The sequence below is a fragment of the Xyrauchen texanus genome, chromosome 4, assembly GCF_025860055.1.
Source record: "Xyrauchen texanus isolate HMW12.3.18 chromosome 4, RBS_HiC_50CHRs, whole genome shotgun sequence".
Taxonomy (NCBI): Eukaryota; Metazoa; Chordata; class Actinopteri; order Cypriniformes; family Catostomidae; genus Xyrauchen; species Xyrauchen texanus.
Genome location: NC_068279.1, coordinates 28,303,714 through 28,329,988, shown reverse-complemented (window position 1 = coordinate 28,329,988; position 26,275 = coordinate 28,303,714). Strand labels below are relative to the sequence as shown.

Sequence of the window (26,275 nt, the reverse complement as noted above, 5' to 3'; positions counted from 1 at the left end):
GAGATTGCTGTGTTATCTGCCTTACAGAAACCTGGCTGGCTGCGGAGATTCCAGACTCGCCATCGAAATCACGGGCTTCTCCGTGCACCGAACGGACAGAGCGAAAGACCTCTCCGGTAAAAGCAGAGGTGGTGGTGTATGTTTTATGATCAACAAATCATGGTGTGATCAGAGGAACGTACATTTAATCAAGTCTTTCTGCTCTCCTGATCTGGAATTTCTCATGCTTCTGTGTCGACCATTCTGGCTGCCGAGGGAATTCACAGCGGTCATCATCACAGCTGTGTACATCCCCCCACAAGCCGACACAGACCGGGCACTCAGGGAACTGTATAGGAGTATAAGTGAGCAGGAAACCGCACACCCTGAGGCTGCGTTCATTGTTGCCGGGGACTTTAACAAAGCCAACTTCAAAACAATCGCTCCAAAATACCACCAACACATAAAGTTCAACACACGAGGGGACCGGGTTTTAGATCATTGTTACTCTCCTTTCTGGGAAGGCTACAAATCCCTCCCCCGCCCCCCATTTGGCATATCGGACCATTCTTCCGTTCTACTTCTACCTGCTTACAGGCAGAAACTAAAACGGGAAGCACCCACCCTCAGAACGATCCAGTGCTGGTCGGACTGTTTTGATCACGCGGACTGGGAGATGTTCCGGTCCGCCTCTGATGACGACATCGAGGTTTACGCTGACAGCGTAACGTGTTTCATCAGGAAGTGCATAGAGGACATTGTTCCAACCAAAACTATATGGATATACCCCAACCAGAAACCATGGGTTAACGGCGATGTTCGCACTGCGCGGACCTCTGCTTTTAATTCTTCTAACACGGAGGAGCGTAAACAAGCCAGTTATGCCCTCCGTAACACTATCAGTACAGCCAAACGCCAGTACAGGCACAAGCTTGAAGGTCAGTTCAACACCACTGACTCTAGAAGTATGTGGCAGGGAATTAACACAATCACGGACTACAAACGGAATAAAGTTTCCGCCATGAACACCGCTGCATATCTCCCGGACAAACTTAATACATTTTATGCTCGTTTTGAGGACAATAACACCGCCCTCGCGGAGAGAGTATTCGCGGCTGACGCTACAGAGGTTGGTTCACTCTCCGTCTCTGTTGTGGATGTAACCCGATCCTTCCGACGGGTGAACATCCGTAAAGCCGCAGGTCCAGACGGCATTCCGGGCCGCGTCATCAGAGCGTGCGCGAATCAACTGGCTGGTGTTTTTACGGACATTTTCAATCTGTCCCTCTCCCTGTCTGTAGTCCCCACATGCTTCAAAACATCAACCATTGTGCCTGTTCCGAAGCAAGCTATAATCACTTGCTTAAATGACTGGCGTACTGTTGCTCTGACCCCCATCATCAGCAAATGCTTCGGGAGGTTAATCAGAGATTACATCTGCTCTGTTCTGCCCCCCTCTTTGGACCCATTGCAGTTTGCCTACCACAACAATCGCTCCAACGATGATGCCATTGCATCTACAATACACACTGCTCTCTCCCATCTGGAAAAAAGGAACACATATGTGAGAATGCTGTTTGTAGACTACAGCTCAGCATTCAACACCATAGTGCCCTCCAAGCTTGATGAGAAACTCCGGGCTCTGGGCTTAAACAGCTCGCTGTGCAGCTGGATCCTGGATTTCCTGTCAGGCAGACGTCAGGTGGTTAGAATGGGCAGCAACACCTCCTCATCACTGACCCTCAACACTGGATCCCCGCAGGGCTGTGTTCTCAGCCCACTCCTGTATTCCCTGTACACACATGACTGTGTGGCAACACATAGCTCCAATACCATCATTAAGTTTGCTGACGATACGACGGTGGTAGGTCTGATCACTGACAATGATGAAAGAGCCTACAGAGAGGAGGTGCACACTCTGACACGCTGGTGTCAAGAGCACAACCTCTCCCTCAACGTCAGTAAAACCAAGGAGCTTGTTGTGGACTTCAGGAAGAAAGACAGAGAACACAGCCCCATCACCATTAATGGAGCACCGGTGGAGAGAGTCAGCAGCTTCAAGTTCCTCGGTGTCCACATTACTGAGGAACTCACATGGTCCGTCCACACTGAGGCCGTTGTGAAGATGGCTCACCAGCGCCTCTTCTTCCTGAGACGGCTGAGGAAGTTTGGAATGAACCACCACATCCTCACACGGTTCTACACCAGCACTGTAGAGAGCATCCTGACTGGCTGCATCACCGCCTGGTACGGCAATAGCACCACGCACAACTGCAAAGCCCTGCAAAGGGTGGTGCGAACTGCCAGGAACATCATCGGAGTTGAGCTTCCCTCCCTCCAGGACATATACACTAGGCGGCGTGTGAAAAAAGCTCGGAGGATCATCAGAGACTCCAGCCACCCGAGTCATGGTCTGTTCTCACTGCTACCATCAGGCAGGCGGTATCGCAGCATCAGGACCCGCACCAGCCGACTACATGATAGCTTTTTCCCCCAAGCAATCAGACTGTTGAACACTTGATCTATCAGGATCAATAATTAGCACTGCACTTTATTAATCTATAATCTCACACTGGACTGTCAACATATTCTCCTCAATATACTACTTCATATACATATATATACATATATATATATATATATATATATATTTCATATACTCCTTACTTATTGTATTGTATATTGTGTATTCTATATTGTGTGTATTGTATATAATTATCGTGTTGTGTAAGTATGTGTACATTTGATATGTAAATTGTGTTGTGTAAGTATGTTGTTTATTGTAATTGGTATATGTCTCGTCACTGTCATGACTGCTATGTTGCTCGGAACTGCACACAAGAATTTCACCTACTGTTGCACTTGTGTACATGGTAGTGTGACAATAAAGTGATTTGATTTGATTTGATATACACTATGATCTCTCCTGCTTCTATGGATTAAATCTCATATACAGGCATGAATAACAATGCTGTAGGACCTGTGTATGTGTATTTCTTTAAGGAGAAGCAGTGTGTGTGCATTTATGTAACAGATTTGTGAGTGAGTGATGCAATCAGGCAGTGTGTTGTATGGAGGGTAAACATGCTAATGCGTGTTCCTGCAACAGCATCAAGCCTCAGTAAATCTCCCTCAGTGACCAGCAGTTCACCACTTCAAATACTGCAGTCAGTATCAAATAATAATGTGAACTCATTTGCTACCACTATCAAATTACTAAATACAAGATGCATAAGATGTATGGCACAGCTTTTCAAAAGCCTTCTTAGAGGGCCACTGTCCTGCATAGTTTAGTTCAAAACCCTGGTCATACACACCTGCCTGTAATTGTCAAGTAGTCCTGAAGACCTTGAGTAGGTGTGTTTGATTAGGGTTAGAGCTAAACTTTGCAGGATGTCAGCTTTCCACAAGCAGAGTTGAATAGTCCCAATGTATGGAGTGTACTGTATATGTATGTGTATGTTTGTGTACCTGGTTTGTTGAATTGTTCTAGATGGCCGAGCTGGGGTTGTTTGGTGATTCTATAAATGAGTTCGCCTGGCTCACTGTCCTGATCAGTAGAAGATAACTGCAGAGTTGTTATCTTCTTCAAAGAATTCTCGTCCAAAACCAAACCCTTATTAACCACCACTGTGGGAGGGAGTCTGTCCTCTGAAAAAGGGAGAGAGAGAGATAGGGAGAGAGAGAGAGAGAGAGTGAGTTCGCCTTTAATCCTTTAAAGCAATAGTTCACAGAAAAATTGTCATTATTTACTTACCCTCACATTGTTCCAAACCCATTTGTCTGTCTTTTTATGTGGAACACAAATGGGAACTTTAAAGGACATTCCTGTTTGTTAGTTTTAATGAAATAGCAATTGATAGTAACTCATTTTTAAGTAAAAAAAAAAATGGTGTCATAAAAAAGTGTCATAAAAGTTGTTTATGCAAATTGTGCATCATATTCCAAGTCTTCCAAAGACATTATAAAGATAGGTTTGGTGAGAAACAAGCTGATATGTGAACTGTTGTAACCTCCATTCACTGAGGGAGGGAACGAGACGTTGTGTCAAATGAAAACTTGAGAAAAGGCCAATGGGAAATTGGCAGACAGAATTTGCATGTCCCATCCCCGGACATACAGGTATAAATGGAAGCGGGTGTGCGTCTGTAAGTCAGGTTTTTGCACTGAGGAGCCGAGAATAAGGCACGGTGTTTTCAGTGTTAGGTCTAGTGCCGTGGCAGGGGGGACACAACGTCTCATTCCCTCCCTCAGGGAACAGAGGTTACAACAGTAACCATGACGTTCCCCTTCTGTCACTCACTCGTTCCCTTTCCACCGAAGCAGACAAAGAACTGCTCAGAACAACTAGAGCTCTGCATGCGCTCCAAATAAATATGCAAATCACATACCGGACACAGCAATGAGAAGGCTGGGTCTGCCTCCTCCCAGGGCAGCTTGCTTGCAGGTTCACGACCTGGTCCCTGAAGGGGGTCTTAGGAACCTTGGGCACGTAGCCCGTCATGGCCTCAGGATAACGTGAGTATGTGCCGGACCGAATCACTGAGAGATCCCAGGAGGGGAACAGTCTTTACCTGGGAGAGTTAAGTCTCCGGGCTCCTCTAAGGAACCTGATAATCAAGTCATGCTTACCGAAGGACTTGCCATCTACTGCGTTGTGGTGGGCTGCGATAGCAGCTACATACAACTTCAAGGTAGAGGGGGACAGCTTCCCCTCCAGCCTTTCCTTCAGGAATGAAAGCACTGACTGAACTGCACATCTCTGTGAGTCTTTGGCTCGGGAAGAACAACAATTCACGAACAAGCCCCACTTCAGGGCGTTAAGTTGCCTGGTGGAGGGAGCTCTGTCTTGGTTGATTGTGTCTACGTCTGCAGGTGGTAGGTCACTCGGATCTTCCACGTACCATCCAGGGACAAGACATGGAGGTTCCAGAGGTCTGGGTGCGGGTGCCAGAGGGTGCCCCGTCCCTGAGAAAGAAGGTCCTTCCTCAGGAGGATTTTCCAGGGAGGTGCTGTCACGAGGAGCGTAAGATCTGAGAACCAGGTCCGGGTGGGCCAATAAGGAGCCACCAAGGTGACCTGTTCCTCGTCCTCCCTGACCTTGAACAGCACCAGTGCAAGAAGGCTCACTGGGGGAAATACATACTTGCGTAGCCCCCGGGGCCATCTGTGTGCCAGCGCGTCTGTCCCGAGAGGGGCTTCTGTCAGGGAGAAAGAAGGTCCTTCCTCAGGAGGATTTTCCAGGGAGGTGCTGTCACGAGGAGTGTAAGATCTGAGAACCAGGTCCGGGTGGGCCAATAAGGAGCCACCAAGGTGACCTGTTCCTCGTCCTCCCTGACCTTGAACAGCACCAGTGCAAGAAGGCTCACTGGGGGAAATACATACTTGCGTAGCCCCCGGGGCCATCTGTGTGCCAACGCGTCTGTCCCGAGAGGGGCTTCTGTCAGGGAGTACCAGATCGTGCAGGAGTTGTCCTGGGAGGCAAAGAGATCTATCTGTGCCATGCCGAATCAGTCCCAAATCAGCTGGACCTCCTGGGGGTGGAGTCTCCACTCTCCACTGGGCAAAACCTGTCACGTCAGCACGTCCGCCGCCGTGTTGCGGTTGCCAGGGATTTGAGTGGCACGCAGCGACCTGAGGCCGCAGAAAACAGAGGTCTGTCCAAAGGTTGAAAGTCTGATGGCAGGAGGGGGTGATTAGCATACGGTATGTGCCGCGGCGCCATGCCCATCTCGGACTCGAGTCTGTAGCCAGTGCTGAAGTGGTCTCATATGCATCAACCCGAGTGGCATGACCGCGGCTGAGGATGTCATATGCCCCAGGAGACTCTGGAATTGTTTTAGAGGAAACACTGTGCCGGGCTCGAAGAGAGCGAGGCACCTGAGCACTGACTGCGCGTGCTCGTTGGTGAGGTGCACTGTTATCAAGACTGAGTCTAACTCCATGCCAAGAAAACAGATGCTCTGAACTGGGGCGAGCTTGTCTTTTCCCAGTTGACCTGAAGCCCTAGACTGCTGAGGTGCCTGAGCACCTGGTCCCTGTGAGCGCATAGTAACTCTCGAGAGTGAGCCAGGATGAGCCAGTCATTGAGGTAATTGAGTATGCGGATGCCCACTTCCTGTAGCGGGGCAAGGGCTACATCTGCGATCTTCGGAAAGAAGTGAGGAGACAGGGACAGACCGAAGGGGAGGACATTGTACTGATACGTCTGGCCATCGATCGTGAACCGTAGGAAGGGTCGAGACAAGAGGCAGACGTGGAAGTACGTGTCCTTCAGGTCTACCCCCGTGAAGCAATCTAGCTGTCGATCGCAGGTTAGAATCTGTTTCTGCTTGAGCATTTTGAACGGGAGTTTGTGTGAGGCCCGGTTGAGAACTCGCAAGTCCAAGATTGGTCACACCGCCACCTTTTTTGGGTACGATGAAGAGCTGAAGAGCCTTCTTCATCTTGGCTGGAGGGGCGGGCTCTATCACGTCATTGAGGAGCAGAGTCGTGATCTCTGCCCGTAAAGTGCTGGCTTTCTTGCCGCGAATGGTGGTGAACTGAATCGCGTAGCCAAGACAGATGGTCCTGGCCAACCAGCGCGTCTTGGTACCAGCTCCGGAGTTAACGTCTGACTGCCTGGGTCGCCCATCTCAGGAGCGCTTCGTAGCTTTCCTGGTCCTAGAAGGGGTCCTGGAGACGGGGGGCACGCAGCACCTACAATGTGCTCGACACTGGGGCTGTGGAGTGCCACAGGGATCAGTTTTAGGGCCTCTGCTTTTCTCCATGTATATGCTTCCCCTGGGAGATATTATCAGGAATCGTGGAATAAGTTTCCACTGCTATGCTGACGATACACAACTTTATATTTCTTCAAAACCTGATGAGATTTCACAATTATCAAAATTAACAGAGTGTATCAATGAAATAAAAGATTGGATGGCCAGAAATTTCCTTCTACTCAATTCTGACAAAACAGAGGTTCTAATTATTGGACCAAAAAGCTCTAAAAATAAGCCACTAAAATATAATTTGACTCTAGATGGATGTACCGCTACATCATCTTCAACAGCAAAGAACTTAGGTGTTATATTTGATACAAATCTGTCCTTTGAAAATCAAATTACAAATGTTTGTAGAACAGCATTCTTCCACCTAAGAAATATTGCTAAATTAAGGCAAATGCTCTCGGTTGCTGATGCCGAAAAACTAATTCATGCTCATGACCTCAAGACTAGATTATTGTAATGCATTACTGGGAGGATGTCCAGCAAGATCAATAAATAAACTTCAATTGGTTCAAAATGCAGCAGCCAGAGTGCTGACGAGAACCAAGAAATATGATCATATTAGCCCCATTTTATCATCGCTACATTGGCTACCTGTTAAATTTCGTATTGATTTTAAAATTCTGTTATCTACGTACAAAGCTTTGAATGGTCTAGCTCCACAGTACTTAAGTGATCTTCTAACACGCTATATTCCAACACGCTCATTAAGATCGCAAAATTCTGGCCTATTAATAGTTCCTAGAATATCAAAATCCACAAAAGGAGGAAGATCCTTTTCATATTTGGCTCCTAAACTATGGAATAATCTCCCAAACACTGTTCGAGATGCAGACACACTCTCTCAGTTTAAGTCTAGACTAAAGACTCATCTATTTAGCCAGGCATACACCTAATTTATCCCACACTTAGGCTGCTTTAGTTGAGTCTGCCGGAACTAGAAACATTGAGCATGATCTCAAACTCTGCAATAAATTGAATGGCATCTACGCTTACATCTTTTTATTTGTTTCCCTGTCTCAACCTCGGGACTCCTATCCTGAGGTCACCAGAACCGGCTGGATCCAGCACCATTCCTGCTTCATGTTGGACTCCACTGCTACATGTCGCTGAATGATGATGACTAAATGCGGTCGATTGATGGACTACGATCGTGAAATGGAATGCATAGACTAACTATTGCCCACAAAAGCCTTCGTCGGCCAATTGACAGGGACACTTGCATCTATGTGAACCTCTACAATTAATCTAGATGGACTTCAAAGACTTTGGTCATTAATCTTACAGTTCAAACACAATCGATTTTTACTCACTGACACCTTAACACTTAGTTTAATAATTTTAAAACATGATTTTACCTATACATAATTAATATTTACATTACATTCATAATGTTAGCCAGAGGGAACTGGCCCCCACAGTGAGTCTGGTTTCTCCCAAGGTTATTTTTCTCCATTAATCTACATCTTATGGAGTTTTGTGTTCCTTGCCACAGTCGCCTACGACTTGCTCACTGGGGTTATTAACTCTTTCCCCGCCAGCGTTTTAAAAAAAAAAAGTTGCCAGCCACCGCCAGGGTTTTTGACGATTTTCGCAAAACTTTAATGGCCCGCAGAATATTTAATTCCATGAATATATGAAGATGCTATATATCAAAATAAAGATCTGAGCCTCTGCTTTTAGGCAAATAAAAAACGATTTTATTTTATCTTCATTTGTTATTTTTAATGCCATTAAGGCATTAAAGGTAGGCTTTGTCAAAAACAACATTTCGGACAAAAAGCTGAGAAAAAGGCATTTCTATCTACATTTTGAGCTACATTCTCAAAACTCCACTTTACGTTTAAGACGATCGCAGTCTGTTTCTTTGATCAAAGAGTTGCGTACTCTTTCAAAACATGCGTATGGGTCTTTCTTACCGTATTCCACCTAAAACACGGATACCAGGAAAATTCCGTGTTTGGCGGAAGCTTTTTTCATAAAACCCGGAAAATTCTGTGTTTGGAAGGGAAAGAGTTAATATAATTATCATTTAATTATTTTTAAACCATTAAAATCAAATTTTGTCTAAATTACACAATGATGATTAATCGACTTTATGGACGTTGCAGTTTTTGTCGTCTGTTAATGCTGATGTTCTGTGAAGCTGCTTTGAAACGATGTGTGTTGTGAAAGGCGCTATACAAATAAAATTGAATTGAATTGAATTGGGGCTGAGAGCTGGGCCCGGGTTGAGGCAGAGCTGCCTGTTGTTTAGCCGCAAGGGGATGCCCTCGGCGGGCAGGCGGGGTGCGCTGGTTGGCAATGCCGCATCATGATGTGGGAGATCGCCTCCATCTGTTTTTCACCACCGAAAACTGCTGGCCGTAGTAATCGACGGTGTCACTGAAGAGGCCAAGCTGGGAGACGGGGGCATTGAGAAAGTGTGCCTTGTCAACGTCACGCATGTTCAGCCAGAGGTGGTGCTCCTGGACTACGAGGGTGGCCATCGCCTGCCCGAGTGTCTGCGCGGTGACCTTCATGGCTCTGAGAGCGAGGTTGGTAGCAGAGTGCAGTTCCTGCAGCACGTCAGGGTCGGGACTAGGTGCAGATCTTTATGTGCTTTGGCTTGGTGGACCTGCAGGAGAGCATGCAGGGCATGCAGGGCAGAGGCGGCCTGTCCGGTGGCGCTGTAGGCTTTCGAGGTCAGTGACGATGTCATCCTACAGGCTCTGGAGGGGAGTACCGGGCACAGGTGGATTGCAACCGCTCTGTCCACCTGGGGGACCTCCGTGTACACGTGGGCCGCCCCGCCATCCAGGATAGTGAGAGCGGACAAGCGGAGGGGTCGGTTCCGGGCAGTAAAAGTGCCCTCCATGACTGCGTCAGCTCATCATGCGCTTCCGGGAAGAAAGGATGTGTGGCTATGAGAGGCACCCTGACCCGAGGAACCGATCGAGTAGCCGTGAGGGGGGACGGAATTCTCCAGTCCAGCCTCGCGGTGGTCATTGAAAGCGGACATCCACGCAGACATGAATGTGGCATCAGACGCTGCTGTGACAGCGGCGATGTCGTCATCCAATTCTGGGGGCTCAAGGGAGTATGCCGGCTGACCGCGAGGCGAGCTGCACTAATCCCGAGCTCAGAAGGAAGCAAGCGAGCGTGCTGGGGGGGCGGTTGGTTCGTGTGGATTTACCCGGCAAAACAGAGCCCGTCGTCATCCCCAAATCGCCATAATCGCCAGCCGGGTCGTCCTCAATCCCGTGGGAAGAAGGAGCGAAGCAGGGGGTGGCTGAAGTGGCTTTCTCTCGTGAGGAAAGAAAGCCGTGACCGCAATGTTGCCATGGCTATGTTCTCACACTGAGAACATGAACCATTCATAAAACGCTGCGTGTGATCGCAGCCCAGGTACGCGGAGAGAAATTGACCGCATCCAGGAACTATGAACGGTCCTGAAAAGGACGTTCAACGCATTGCTCTTTTATGAGTGAAAACTCAAACTCTTTTAGAGAAACAAACTCTTTTAGGAGGGGAAAATACTGTTTTAGGCAGTGAAAGCGCTGTCGAGGCGCCCAGGAGTGTGGACTGCACAGCGTGCAGAGAGAGAATGCCAGCTGGAAATGCGCTGTAAGATCCAACAGCAGTGCTTCTTGCCAGTAGAGGTGAGTGGAACAGTGGTGAACTCAGCTGGCTGTTGCATAACCGCTCGGCTCTGAAGAAAAAATCTGACTGACAGACGCACGCCCACTTCCCTTTATACCCATATGTCTGGGGGCTGGACATGCAAATTCTGTCTGCCAAGTTCACATTTGGCCTTTTCTCAAGTTCAGAGGTGCGTGAGGCTCCCAAGGAAGACCCCTTGTGTCACTTCATTTGACATTTTTTTTAAGATTTATGCATTTAAGAATTTCACAATTAAACAACTTTTCACCTTGCCTCTAACAATCTATCCTTCCATCCATCACCTATCCAATGCATTCAGAAGACTTGAAATGTGACACTATACAATGACACTTTTGGGTTCTTTTTTTTAAAGCTTTAAATTCCCTTTTGAGTGCTATTGTATTAAAATCAGTGAACAGAACACCCTTTAAATGTATAATTTTGTGATTGGCATAAGAACATAAGTCGTATGGGTATGGAACAACTTGAGGGTGAGTAAATGATGACAGAATTAAAATTTTGGGGTAAACTATCCCTTTAAAAACACTTTTCTTAAAAACATTCCAGAACATGCATCTTCGTATGCCCCTAAACAACTTCTTGTCATACCCTGAACATTAATGAAGAAAGACTGGTCAATGACTCGGTTTCCCTCCAGATCCTCCAGGTTGAACTTGAAAGAGAAGCTCCCTCCACTCCCTCCCTTTTCATGAATGTATTCCACATAGCCTGACAGACAAGATGCAAAACCACATGAGACAGTAAATCTCTGCTCAGCCGTTCCCTATGGATGATTATGTATGAGCAGGAAAAAGAGCAACTGAGGCAAAAACCTTTGTTAATGTCATCCTGGGTGAAGCTGGTGGCAGGTCCTTTGACAGATATTTGAGCCTTGTTTCTGCCTGAATTCAACAGCAAAGAGCCCATGCTCGGGTCTTTAGTGAGTGTGAACTGCAGCTTAAGGTTATCTGAGTCTATATCTGTGCCTTTCAGATGCTGCTCTGTGATCTTAGATGAGGAACCTGTTGAGAGAGGAAGAGTTATATGACTGATACCAGAAGTGACGTCTAAGCTATTTTATTAGCAGCTACTCAGAATAGAAATATATAATATACAATATTATAAACATTTATGGAAAGGAAATGTTTAATTGGTGCATCCTAATGAACAGGGGCCCCGGAAACCACTTTAGCCCACACCTCAACTGAACTTTGACTGACATGGATTTCCATGTCCATGTCTATCCAGTCAGTTCCCACGCTATACTACTTTTAATGAGTGTGCCAGAAGTGTGCATTTAAAAGTAGTATAGCGTGGGAACTGACTGGATAGAAATGACTAGTAGTGATGTTTCGGTCATGAACGCATCGTTCTTGTTCACCTCTATTTTCAATGACTCATATTTTTCATCTCTCCATCTCTCCCTTTCAAAGCCAATTAGCTCTACTGATTTTCATGCCTATAAAGACCAAGCCAATAGCATTAGGTTCAATGCAATCACTTAAAGGAGTATTCTAAGTTCAATACAAGTTAAGCTTAATCAACAGCATATGTGGCATAATATTGATTACCACAAAAATGTATTTTGATTCGTCACTCAGAAATGCCACTATAATCAGCAACAGTTAAAGAACTGACACAACATTTAGTAAAAAAGCATTTTTGATATGATGAATACTACTGAAAATAAAGTGTCCTAGTAACCTGGAGTAACCTGGCTACAGGTTGGAGTGTGTGCAAGAGAAATGCAATCTAGTATATTGACCTGCTGTAATCTGTAGTCCTCTGTTTATAGTGACTCTAGGGCCTTCTCTCTTCCTAATATCCATGCTGAACTCTAGACTGCCCGTCTCAGTGTATATGCCATCTGTAACTGAAAACTGGATCTCGTCTCTCCCAGAACTATGCCCGTTTGGAGTATAGACCAGCAGCTCGTCTAGAACGTCCTGGTATGTGAAGGTGGATCCCTGCTGAAGGATCTTGCCATTCTCTAAAGGCTGCGAGTAGAACTGTCTTCTGCGTAGCTTCCCTATGGAGACAAATATACACACACATGTTTACTTAAAAATCTAAATGAGGACATATTCTTAGTCAGACAAACCTCTTCCTCAAAAAAAAACTTGGGTCCAAACAGGAAACAATAATATACATTTTTAATATGTATTTATAAATTCTTGCGTTTACGTTTAGCAGATTTTTAAGATGAGGAACATAACATGAAATTTGTCATACAAATGTCAACAACATCTGCATTATCACACTGCCAAGTTCTCACAGTTGCTGGAGAAAGTAAAGATGCTAGCACATAAGAAAGAAAGTGCATTTAGTGTGGGCTTGTTAAGTTCTCATGGAACAGATGTGTTTTCTGCTGTTTTTTGAATGCTGAAATCGTGTCAGCAGATCGTGTGGAGGTTGGAAGCTCATTCCAACACAGAGGAACAGAGAAAGTCAATGAATGTAAAATGGACTGTGCCTCTTTGCGAAGGGATGACCAGGCACTGCTCATTAACTGACTGCAGAGAGCGAATTGGGAAATAGACCTGAAGGAGTGAATCGAAGAAAGAGGATTCTCTTCCATTGGTTGTCCTGAAAGACAGAGCCAAAGCCTTGAATTTGAGTGGAGTGAAATCAAGAGTGGGGTGACTTGAGCCCCCTTTGGTTGATTAAATACCAGATGTGCTGCAGCGTTCTGGACCATCTGCAGTGGTTTAAGCATGCTAGCTGGCAGACCGGCCAATAGGGCATTACAGAAGTCCAGTCTTGAAATGACCAGAGCTTGGATCAGGAGCTGTGCAGTGTATTCAGACATGAAAGGTCTAACTTTACTGATGTTGTAAAGCATGAACCTGCAACACCGGGCATTGCTGAGACGTTGGCAGTGAAGTTAAGCTGTTCATCCACCACCTCAGAGCCGGCCCAAGGCATAAGCGAACTAAGTGGCTGCTTAGGGCCCCCGTGGCTACCAGGGGGCCCCCAAGATCACATGAAATGACAGCTTGATATTGTTTCTTTGTTTTTGTGGTATACTATGTCAATGGACAATGATAATTATACAAAAACACAATATTACGCTAACGGGCTGCAGGATGCAAGCACATTCAGACAGCAAAGCAGCAATGTCACAAAAAAGGACATATCCTCTGATGCAGAGAAAAGGAAAAAGAAGAAAACAGAGGAAGAGAAAAACAGCAAGATAAAGGTATGTTAAGTAGCTAGGCTATGTTACGAGCTAACATTAGCTGGCTAGTTAGTTAAAACAGCCTATGTAGCATATCTTCTTTTTAGGAAAGTTTGATTAAACATCCGTAAATAGCCTTGACATCTTAATATATTATAGCACAACATATTACTTAGCTAATTTTAGATTAAAGTTTTTGTTTTCTGTGTAAAAATAACTTTACTGTGTATATATTTTTTGTAATAAAATTAAGCTTTTGTTCCTTAAACTTGGTACTGATAACAACTTAACATTATTTATATTAGTCTACCATTTTGGGGTCTTTGCTATTATATTCCAATATCATTATGCCTCAGTTAGCAATTTATAGATTAAGAGTAGTTGTTTTAGGTGTACAGATGTCTTGCTGCTGTGTATAATAATATGTGTTGAGAAAATAACATTCTTTTCTGTCAAATATGTACTCTTATGAAACTTCCCTAGGAGTACTGTTGAAATATTTTGGAGGTGGGGCACAACCAACGCCACCTGCCCCAAGTGCCAGTGCTACAGCTGATGTTGATACAGCAGGTTTTCAATAATCTCAGATCAATATATTTATTTGGTAAACCATGCCTTTTGTGAGACCTTTTTTTGTTTTTGACAGACAGTTGCATTACCTTCTAATATGACATCTAACATGGCTAGCTTTTATTGTTATTATTATTATTATTTTCATCTTTCATCAGGTCCATCCTCTGCAGGAGAGGAGCACTTCCCAGCACGTGCATGCACTGATCCTACTGTTCCTTCCATGTCTGTTTCAACCTCAGGGGATGTGGCAAGTTAATAGCACAGCAGCCTTTGTATTTGCTCAGTTTCTGTAGAATATCCTGAGATTAATATTTCTAATTATAAATATTAATGTAATTTCCTTATATTTCCTTCTACTTCTGTAGTCATTTGGATTGATGTCACAACTACCCCCTTAACAACCTCCAGCCTACACCATGGATCAGCAGCTCCTCCAGTTGACCCAGCTGAGTGGTCATCTATCCTGTCTGACTCAGAAAGGACTGATCTGGTAAGCAGAGGGCCACTACCTATAATGGAAAACTTCACATTCCCTGAAAAACCTGATGGCAGAAACTTCCACTACACTACACCTACAGAAAATAAATTAATGGGGAAATAATGTATGTGGAACTGGCTCACTTATTCAAAAAGAAATTATGCAGTCTGCAGCTTCTGCTGCAAATTGTTCTCTAGGAAGTCCACAAAACTGGTAACAGAGGGATAACAAGATTGGGTAACTATATGTGTGCTACTGTTACAATTAAAACCGTAGAAGGGTAAAATTATGCCAGGCAGACATTGGTATGTTGTAAGCAACACAGCTACAACTAATACAATTGATAAGGGGTGTGTTAGATATATAGTGTGCGAATAATCAAGCATTGACAATATCCAATCATATTGGCGGCACCGAGGGGCCCCCAAATCAAATTCTGCTTAGGGCCCTATAAAGGCTTGGGCCGGCCCTGCACCACCTACAAACTATATATTCAGATTTATAACAACATATTCAGGACTTAATATTTATACGTTATTTATTAATCACTTTAAACCAAATGAGGATGTTCCTACAAGGTTTTTTCATTTTTAGCTAACTTCTGGGGATATTTGTAAACCCTGAAACACACAAAAACAGAAATATTGCAGAGAAATTAATATCAATGCTCTACATTATTTCCTATCTTTCCATCGCTTTTACTCCCTCTGTCAAACACCTTTATAAATCAACCATACATATTTCTTGAGTTCACGTTTTCAAAAAAGGTGCACTTGTCCTACAATGGTCATTCTATGCCATTTGTTTGTGAAACTGCAGTGCTGTTATACTGCTATGACACTGTGACAGTATTTCAGCTGTGTGAGCTCCATTCCTCTCTACTGACTCCTAATAAAACTCCAGAGTTCTGCTGTGAGCACCTTGACATACATCCATCAAAGTTTAACCAATGCAGTCCCGTGGCCTTTCTACTGCCTCTCTGGTCAAGAACAGTGATCCTATTCCTTTATAATGGCAGAGGCACGGTGACAAGACCATCAATCAGCCATACAGGAGCTGGATGGAGCGCTAATGTGGCAAATAATGGATGTTTGCTGAAGACTGGCCATGAATGAGCAACAGAATGGGGGTGGGGTAAAAGAAAGAGAGAGTGAAAGATGCTAATGATAATGCTCTCTGAGGATGATGAACGAGTTACGCAAAGTGGTCCCGTAAAGAGGCACAAAGTCTTCTTCATCATCTTTCACTTCTCTGTTCTCTGCGGTGGAATGAGATTCCAACCTCCACATGATCTGCTGATACTATCCCATCATTCAAGAAACAGCTGAAAACACATCTGTTCCATGAGCACTTAACCAATCCACACTAAATGCACTTACTTAATAATATTATTATCTACTGCATTGGCATCTATATCATATACTATATAGCCTCTCTGAAAACTTGGCAGCGCAATATTGCAGATATTGTTGAATTTTGTTTGACAAATTGCTTGTTATGTTCTCCTTTTGTAAGTCACTTTGGATAACAGCGTCTGCTAATTGACTAAATGTAATTGAGGCACTGACCATATGTAGGTTTCTTGATGATGGTGAGGAAAAGCTCATTCTCAGGTGTGTCCTGATCCAGCACATTCAGGGAGGAGTTAGTGATGACCACACCTGAGTTCTGCTCCACCTGGATGCTGTTTACTGAAATGACTGGGACACTGTCCTCCTTGGTTTGCTGTAAATAACATCAAATAACATCTTATGACTTCTTATTTATAAATGTTATATAACAAAAGTAATAAATGGCTCTAATAGGCCTATAGGTAACTATAAACAATTACTCACATTATGTTTTATTAGGGTGGATGATGGCACAATTGCCTAGCTACTAATAACTGACTACATACATCGACTAAAAATCAGCTTCACCAGTTGGTTAAAACAAATTACAAAGTGTAAAGTGAATTTAGTTCTGAGAAAAGCCTTAGCATCAACTTTCTGCAGCTTATCTATTTTAAATGTGGCTTACATTTCCAAATACTTTTTGGATCTACTGTATAATACATGAAATAACAAATATCTGACCTGACAACCTAAAGAAGCAGGTTCAGTCCCCATAAGGGGTGAACCATGAACTGAAGAGTTACCGAAATCTCATTGCACACACCACACCTAAAATGGACTGTGTCTGCTCTAATTAAATCAACACTGCTTTTTGACTTTTATTTAGCAGCTTTAAATGCCTTTTAAGGACAAGGCAAGTAGAGCAAGATAGGAAAGCATTGGGGAGGGAGAGGGAATCGGGACAAGAAGCAGGGTGGCTTTGAATCTTTATGCCCCAAAATCAAGTGCAACATCCACTGCATCACAGCTTCAAACGGCTTTGAAGCGGTTGCTAAATTAAGAAAATCTGCTACAGTAATAGGAAAATAGATTCTTAAATATATTCAGTAAAATACTAAACAGAGTTTTTACTCTGCATAGAATTTAAATGTAATTTTTTTTATTTATTAAAAAAAATTAATAATAAATAAATAAATAAATTAATATATATATATTATTATACCTGGATGTCTATAGTGACATCAAAAGCATTTGTTTGATTTGATCCATCACTGATGTAAAAACCGAATACATCCTGGTGGACGTTGGGCGGGTGAATGTTTTGGACATAGAAGATCTGGTCTGATGTCAGATCCTCTATAGTAAAGGGGACATCAGGGCTGATCACACGAGATCCACCGATGGTTCCCTCTGCTGGTAACAAAGGTCACATCTCAAAAAACAAAACACTTAGCATTTAACATCTTGACATTTCTGGACATTCTTTAGCTGGATTGCATTTATACTTTTCCAAAGCACCTCCAATATGATCAGAGAGTGAGAGAGAGATCCCGTCCACTTAAATACAGTATTACTTACAAAGTTGTACAGTATTTGGATATTTACACCTGCATCTGCATTTACACCTTTGTCAAATGTGGTCAAGTGCTATCCAATTATGATTTGATCCCTGAAAACATGTTCATGCCAGGTGTAAATTGGGCCTATCACTTATTTTTATTACTTTTATTTCTGGGCCCAATATCCAAAAAAAAAAATACAAAGACCAAATGATTTCCTCAAAACACAAGACAAAATGTCTGTCAGTTGCCAGACAAGAAATGTCACGGCTCTGGTGAGTTTGTCGGTTTGTTTTGTATGTTTTTTTATTTTCTCTCCCTCATGTCTCACAGATGTGGCCTGCATGCATGAACAGTGTTTCCCTGGGAACATTGATTGTTCCCAGGGGAACACTGGTCATGCTACTAATTAGCATGTCAAGCAAAACCTGGTTCCCCTCTAATTCACTCCCTTCTTAAGGAAGATGGGCCTATTCTACTGGGCGTTGTTCTGCACCTCACTAAACTTCAACAGAGGATTCCACTAATATATTCCTGACTTCCATAATGCACACACTCATTCTACGAACACACTCTTAATGGATTGCCCCTTATGCGGCCATGGTGCATGCTTCTCAGAGATCCCCTCCTGGTGCTGCAGCCGGTGCCGGGATCCTCAACATTCACAGTGACTACTCATATTTATTGTAAATAAATACTTTGAACTGTTTTTCTGCTCTTGGGTCTGTTTGTTTGGCTGTCACTCATTACAGAACAGATCTAGATCTAGTCAAGTATGGACCCAGTGTAGGAATTCCCTCTGCTCCACCCAATCTCAGCAGGGAGCTTTGCTGGGACGTCAGCAGGATGAAATCTCCGCATCTAACCGGGCTCTGGAGATGATGGCTTAGCAGATCACTGAGCTCACCTCTGTTGTGCAGCAGCTCTGCCTATCTCCTGATGCTGGCCCCTCTCAGGAAGCATCTTCACTGGCTCTGGAGATTACACAGGTTTCTGGATGCTTAGAAGCCCGCATTCCCCTTCGAGACCAGTATTCAGGTGTGGCTGGAATCTGAAGCGCATTCCTTTCACAATGTTCCTTGTTCGTCACGTTATAGCCTCTACTTTCGCATTGGGTACGATGAAGGTGGCTTGTTTGATCGCACTCCTCACCGGAAGGGCTGGTGAATGGGGCACTGCTATGTGGAACAACAGACATCCCTGCTGTGCATTCCTCCTACCCGGTCTCCTTCTTCAGCCAGTATCATGGACCAACCCTGAGCCGATGCAAATCGAAAGAACTCAATTCTCACGTAGGGAGAAACAGCGATGCCTCATCAATGGACAATGTTTTAAATGTGCTCGGTCTGGTCATTGCTCTGCTTCCTGTCTGGTGAAATGCACCGCTCGTCAGTAGGAAAGGGGTTACTGGTGAGCGCAACACAATTGGACAAAACCCCCTGGACTTCAGACAATTCTCCCGGCTCGGCTGAAGTATGGACCTGCCTGTCACATGGTCTCAGCCTTGGTTGATTCCGGAGCTGAAGGGAACTTAATGAATTTCGAGTTGAATTCAAAATGGCAGCTTCCTGTGGTCCGGTTGGTTAAACCTATTTCTGCCCACACCCTCAGTGGCACACCGCTGTCCGTCATCACTCTGTCCACAAAGCCAGTCACTTTCATCTCTGGAAATCATACAGAGCAGTTGTCCTTTTACCTGATTCAATTTCCATTGGCACCGGTAGTGTTGGGGCATACTTGGTTGGTAATGCACAACCCACACATAGACTGGTCAACCAACACTGTTCTTGCTTGGAGTCATTATTGTTTGTATTAACTCTGCTGTTTCCACAGTCCAGTCTTGCGTTTTGTTGCAGGATGAACTTGCAGACTTATCTAGAGTACTGTTGATATACCATGACTTGAAGGCGGTGTTCAGCCGATCCCTTGCCACAACCCTTCCGCCTCATTGCCCATACAACTGTGCGACTGAATTGCTTCCTGGCACCTCGCTGCCTTGGGGATGACTGTATTCATTCTCAACTGAACATGAACAGGTATATAAATTATTCTCTGGCAGCAGGTCTCATCCGCACTTCCTTGTTGCTGGCAGGGGTGGGGTTAATCTCCGTGGAAAAGAAGGATGGCTCGCTTAGACCCTTTATAGATTATCTGGGCTAAATTACATCACAGCAAAGAATTGCTATCATTTGCTGTTGATGTCCTCAGCTTTCAAACTCTTGCAGGGAGTGTCTGTTGGACTTATCCAGTTAAGATTAGAGCCATCTCCTATTGGCCAACCCCAGATTCTCACAAGGCATTACAGAGGTTTCTGGGTTTGCTCATTCTTATCTTAGGTTTATTAGGAATTACAGCCAACTCGCCACACCTCTAATGGATCTCACCTCCTGACTTTTGTTGTTCCCCGTGAGCTGAGGCTGCATTTTCTAAATTAAAGGAGCTGTTTTCTACAGCACCCATCCTCGTACTCCCGACCTTACAAGTCAGTTCGTGGTGGAGGTGGATGCGTCTTAGGTTGTTGTCAGAGCAGTCCTGTCGCAGCACTCTTCCTCTGATGGAAAGTTGCATCCATGTGCCTTTTTTTAGCACTGTTTAACACCAGCTAAACAGAGTTACGATGTCGGTAACTGAGAATTGTTGGCTGTCCAGTTGGCCTTGGGTGAGTGGCGTCACCAAACCAAAATGACATAGATAAAACAAGTGTGTTCTTAATGTAGATACATTAAAGTGAACTTCAGATTTACAGTACTACATCTGTGCTTTTGATGAAAAACAGCATTTTCAACTACACAAAGTGTAGTTTGCTGTTGATGTTTCAGCATGATCTGCATCTACTTTCATCTTAGCTACTCAAACCATCTTAGGAACCCTGGAAAGAAATTGGTACTTTTATCCAACAAAAATTAATTAAACTGATTGTCTCGGTTACTGTCGTGACCTGATGGAGGGAACGAGACATTGTGTTGATGTAGTGACACTAGGGCACTCCACTCTTGAGAGCCCCAAAACACCTCAGAACTTTGAGAAAAGGCCAATGAGAATTGGTGAGTGTAATTTGCATGCCACTCCACCAGACATATGGGTATAAAAGGAACAGGAATGCCCACTCTCATTCAGATTTTGTGCTGAGGAAGTGAGACCAGGTCCCAGCCGTTTCAGCGGCAAGAACAGCATTGTGGCAAGAGGGACACAACATTTAATTCCCTCCATCAGGGAAGGAAGGTTACAACCATAACGAGACGTTCCCCTTCTGTCACTCAATCGATGTTGTGTTGAAGTAGTGACACTAGGGGTCCCTATAGGAAAACACCACAACAGCCGAACCGTGCTACGAGAACTGCCGATGCAGATGATGAGAAGGTTCTTTTCCTTTCCAATTCTGTCAGGGGGGAAAAGACCCCGCAGAGGAAATATCCTGCCTGAAAGGGAGGTAACGTAGCAATATGACACGTGGGCTCACCAGCCACACATGGAAGAGGTGCGGTGGTAGGTCCTGCCTCAAAGGGGAGGAGCTCTACAAAAACATCAACCTGGGGAAGAGAGAGCTCTGCCCAAGGGAGACGCAGGTCTGCCTACATGGAGACCGTACCATGGAAAATACATCACAGGGGTTACCGGAGTAACCGGACCTGTAGAGCACCTATCCCAGTACAGGGCATATTAGTAACCATAGTGGGTCTGGCTGCAAACTCCTCTGCCGAATTCGCGAGCCACGGGGCTAGGGAGGAAGTGATCCAGGGTTCATAGGTTCATGAACTTGCATGGAAACAAGTGCACATCTTTGCTTCCGGATTCAGCCTCCGGGCACCTCTGAGGAACCTGATAATCAGATGTGAGGAGAATGTATGCCGCCTTGGATTTTTATATATGCTACTGTCGCTGTGTTGTCGGACCGGACCAACACGTGCTTGCCCCAGATCAACGGCAATAGCCTCTGAAGGACGAATAGTACAGCCAGCAACTCTAAGAAGTTGATGTGCCACCACAGCCGTGGTCCTGTCCAGGAGCCAGCAGCTGCATGCCTGTTGCACATGGCACCCCAGCCCAACTTGGAGGCATCTGTGGTGACCACGACACATCTGAACACCTGCTGTAGGGGACTCCTGCCCGCAAAAACATGAGGTCTGACCAAGGCGTGATAGCTATGCAATGTGTGCCACGGCACCATGCCTGTCTAACTCCATTCCGAGAAAAGAGATGCTCTGAACCTGGGAGAGCTTGCTCTTTTCCCAGTTGACCCAAAGCCCTAGACAGCTGAGGTGCATGAACACCAGGTCCCTGTGTGCGCACAACAACTCTCGAGAGTGTGCAAGGATCAGCCAGTCATCGATATAGTTGAGTATATGGACGCCCACTTCCCTAAATGGGGCAAGAGCTGCCTCTGTAACTTTTGTGAAGATGTGATGGGACAGGGACTGGCCGAAGAGGAGGACCTTGTACTGATACTCCCGGCCGTCGAAAGCAAACCGTAGGAAGGGTCTGTGTCGAGGTAAAACCGAGATGTGAAATTAGGCATCCTACAGGTCTACCGCCATGAACCAATCTTGATGCCGGACACATGGCAAAATATGTTTCTGCATCACTATCATGAACGGGAGTCAGATCTCGCAGGTCCAAGATTGGCCGCAACCCACTGACTTTCTTTGGCACGATGAAGTAAGGGCTGTAGAACCATTTCCTTATCTCGGTTGGAGGGACAGGCTCGGAGGGTGGCAACGTTCTCGCCCTGCACCGAGGTGAAGCAGACACAACTGAACCTGGGTGGGCGCCTGGCGAATTGAATCACGTTGACGAGTTGGATAGTCCTGGCCAGCCTACGCGACATGTTGGAAAACGCTAGCCATGTGTCCAAACTCCGGGTCAAGGGGCACTAAGGGGACGATCGCGTCTGACGTACCTGAGGGTGGGGCCTCGTGGCAGAGGACAGCATGCAACACCACGTCGAGGAGCGTTGCTTCGACCTGAGGCAGCTGCGCTGTGGGGAACCTCAAAGCACTTACCTCCCTCCGTGTACCCATCCTAGGGTGGGTTAGCGACTGAGGAGAAGGGCCTCTTGGGCCGTCCTCGAGATTCATCACAACCAGCTGGCCGTGTTTGTAGGTGTGGCAAGGGGGAGGCCATGTTCCTGGGGCCCTGGCTGTGAGTGCTGGGTGTCTGCCGGCCGTGACAACGGCGGCCGTAAACACCAATTATGTGGCCGTAAGCGGTGCCCCAAACCCAGGAACCAATCATCTAGCCGTGAGGGCTCAGGGGAGGACGGAGGGTTCCAGTCCAACCTGACACTCACAGCGGCCCGGGCAAGCATGGCGGTCAGATCTGTGTCGGCTTCAGACTGGGTGGGCAGACCCGAAGGTGGCATAACTCATCTGAGGTGTTATGGGGCTCTCAAGAGTGACCCCTAGTGTCACTACATCGACACATCTTTAAGTGAGTGACAGAAAGGGAACATAATATATAGTCAGGACATTAATAACGTGAATGTGACCAGGCGGAAGGCGGAGGGCGGAGGACGGAGGATTATACACACCCTCATCAAAAAATCCTCCACGTGCAGCAATGGCAGCTTTTTAGATCCTTGGCATTCTAGCTGTCAGTTCGTCCAGATACTCAGATGACATTTCACCCCATGCTTCCTGTAGCATTTGCCATATATGTGGCTGTCTTGTCGGGCACTTTCACGCACCTTACAGTCTAGCTGATCCCACAAAAGCTCAATGGGGTTAAGATCCATAACACTCTTTTCCAATTATCTGTTGTCCAATGTCTGCATTTCTTTGCCCACTCTAACCTTTTCTTTTTCTGTTTCAAAAGTGTCTTTTTCTTCGCAATTCTGCCCATAAGGCCAGCACACCTGAGTTTTCTCTTTACTGTTGTACATGAAACTGGTGTTGAGCGAGTAGAATTCAATGAAGCTGTCAATGTGAGGCATCTATTTCTCAAACTAGAGTCTCTGATGTACTTACCCTCTTGATGAATTGTACATCTGGCCTTCCACATCTCTGTCTGACCTTGTTAGAGCCAGTGGTCTTTGAAGACTGTAGTGTACACCTTTGTATGAAATCTTTCAGCAGTGTTTGATATAATGGCAAGTGATTTTCTAGTACCAAATTAGCATGATTACTCAAGGATAAGGTGTTGGAGTGATGGCTGCTATTTGATCAAAAATGACTTTTTTCAAATAGTGATGGAGCTGTTTTTTTACATCAGTAATGTCCTGAATATACTTTGTGATCAATTGAATGCCACTTGGTGATTTAAAGTACCAATTTCCTTCCGAAACAGCTAAATCTGTACATTATTGCAAACTTCTGTCTGCCAGTGTACATAGATGACTGATCCAATCTGAATTTCACACATCTATAAATCTTTATTACATAGAGTGCTCTGCTCATGAATAAAATGGTGCCATCTGAAATTGTTAGGGAAACCAAAGCCTTCTGCATTGGTTCTGCATGACTGAGTAAAAGAAACTAGTATTTAATGTTAAATGATATCTTACACACAAAGACTTCCACATATTATTTCTGCATGCATTCACAGAATTAAGGTTCACCTTGTTTAGTGTTCTCAATGAAGCCATATTTAGGTGGGCTGATCAGCCACACCAGCAGATCCTTTCTTGGCGTGTCTGGGTCAGATGCAATAATGTGATTGGCTGAGAGCTGGACTCTGCCTCCCTCCTGGACCTTTCCATAGAAAAGACCATTAAGTGTTTAGACACACTGAAAGCACTAAACAGAAGAAAAATCTAAACAGGGTGCCCGCTCTTTTTGATAAATGAACTTCCATGATTTTTCCATGACCTGTCCAGTCGTTTCATAATTAACGGATATGTATTTTTAAGAAATTGATTTTGAAATTGATTATAATGCTGGAGTAGATTTCCATTTGTATGTCAGGCACCAATCTTTTTATATTAATATACAGTACTCTGAAAAAGTTTTAGGCACTTGTGAAAAATGTTGCATAGTGAGGATGTAAAAAAATAATGGCATAAATAGTTTTATGCAACTGTAAAAAGGAATTGCGATGGGATTTTCAATCTCTCCCATCTTTTTCACACTTAACAGATGCATATAAGTGTAACAAGGTTCATAATTTCTGGGCAATGGAGATGTCAGGAGGCAGTGAACTGTCAACATGAGTATTTTATTACTCTTCAGCGTCACACAAAAATGTTAACAAAAAAGGGCTCTTAGTGGCCAAATGCACACACAAATGAGTCTTTGATAATCTGCTGGATACATGCAGCCAACACTCTCTCTGCTGTCTCTCTCTGACACTCTTTTTCAGGTCTCCCTCCACCATCACAACAACAAGAAACAGGTGTTAGTAATAAGGACAACCCAGGTGATGAGCCTCACCGCTCTCGCTCTCTCTCGCAGACAGATACACGACCACGCCCCCATCCCCACAATGAGATCATCCTAATTGGTGCCTGACAGATGGCCCGAGGAATCAGTCCACAGTATGGAGTGAGAGTGCCAGCACTACTCAGCTATATAGACAATGTCAAAAGCTTCCTCCAGACTGCTGCATGTAAAACAGTCTCATTAAAAGGCTGGAGGAGCTTTTGGCATGGGCCAAGATGAAGATTAAGCCAACAAAATTACATAACCTTCCCAATCATAAGGGAGTTAGGAGCAACCAGATATCGTTTGAGGGGTATGGGGAAAGAATCCCGATGCTGGCAGAGCAGCCTATTCAAAATTTAGGGAAAGAATATGCAGCAGATCTTTCAGAAAAACAAATGGTAAGGAAGGCAGAGGAGGTTGTAAACAGGGCGGTTTCAAGACTGAAGCAACAAGAAATTGTTGGAGGGACCCAATCAGGAAGAGCAGGCCTTGAATGGGGGATGACTTCCAAACTGTGGTCAGCAGCCTCTAAAATATAGAGGAAAGCAATGGTATTGACATATGTATCTAAGAAGGAAGAGGAAGGGTATATGATTTGAGCAGTCAGCCAGCAGCATCAAGGGCGCTGGACATTATGGGAAGGTACATCTAATAGAGTTTTAGGATGGGCTGACCTATGGATGTTACCCCAGGACAGGTTAAGTTTTCTAATAATATTCACCAATGATCCTCTTCAAAGCTCTGGAAATTTGTCTCTGTGGTATGGTAAAGAGGAGAGTTGTCCCCTCTATGAGGCCCCAAGAGCAAATCTGCAGCACAAGTTGGCTGGGTGCAATACTACCTTGGCAAAAGGGCAGTACAGGTGGAGGAATAATTAAGTCCTGCAAAATCCTAGATTTTCCTAGAGGTGTGTAAAGACAAACAAATTCCATCGTGTTCCTCAGAGGAAGTACATTGAGTTTGTTAAAAAGGGAGGCATCGCACAAGGCACTGCATGGAGGGAAGAAAGATCAATCCCGGCACCTGGAAGTGATTTGTCAATGGTGGTCGACCTTGGCCAGCACCTGAAATTTCTTTCTAAGTTTGCCATTACCTCCTTGAGGCCAGATGTAGTGTTATGGTCGGTGTCAACTAGGAAAGTCATAATGATTGAACTTTATTTTCCCATGGGAAGAGGGACTGGATGTAGACTATGAGAGGAAGAAGCTAAAATATGCTGATCTGGCAGCAGAGTGCAGGGAAAATGGATAGAGGGCTGCCATTTACCCCATGGAGGTCAGGTGTCAAGGATGTATGGGAAGATAAATGCAGCATCTATTGAAAGAAATCGCTCTCATTAGATCAGCATTGAAGAAGTCTTTGAAGGAAATGACAGAGGAAGTTGAAAAAGGGAGCTTCTGACTATTG

The 26,275-nt window shown here is 44.9% G+C and overlaps 1 protein-coding gene across 1 annotated transcript in view; it reads right to left on the bottom strand.

Annotated features, from left to right (window-relative positions):
• The window catches only part of fras1 (Fraser extracellular matrix complex subunit 1), a 141,222-nt gene that overhangs the window by 24,761 nt on the left and 90,186 nt on the right, over positions 1–26,275 (bottom strand). Inside the window, exons 40-46 of the mRNA XM_052123970.1 lie at positions 24,067–24,199; positions 17,177–17,367; positions 16,189–16,345; positions 12,157–12,420; positions 11,225–11,413; positions 11,001–11,120; positions 3,451–3,630 (exon numbers count right to left, since the gene is read on the bottom strand). Coding sequence (XP_051979930.1) covers positions 3,451–3,630; positions 11,001–11,120; positions 11,225–11,413; positions 12,157–12,420; positions 16,189–16,345; positions 17,177–17,367; positions 24,067–24,199 — 1,234 coding nt within the window. The remainder of the gene's footprint in view (positions 1–3,450; positions 3,631–11,000; positions 11,121–11,224; positions 11,414–12,156; positions 12,421–16,188; positions 16,346–17,176; positions 17,368–24,066; positions 24,200–26,275) is intronic.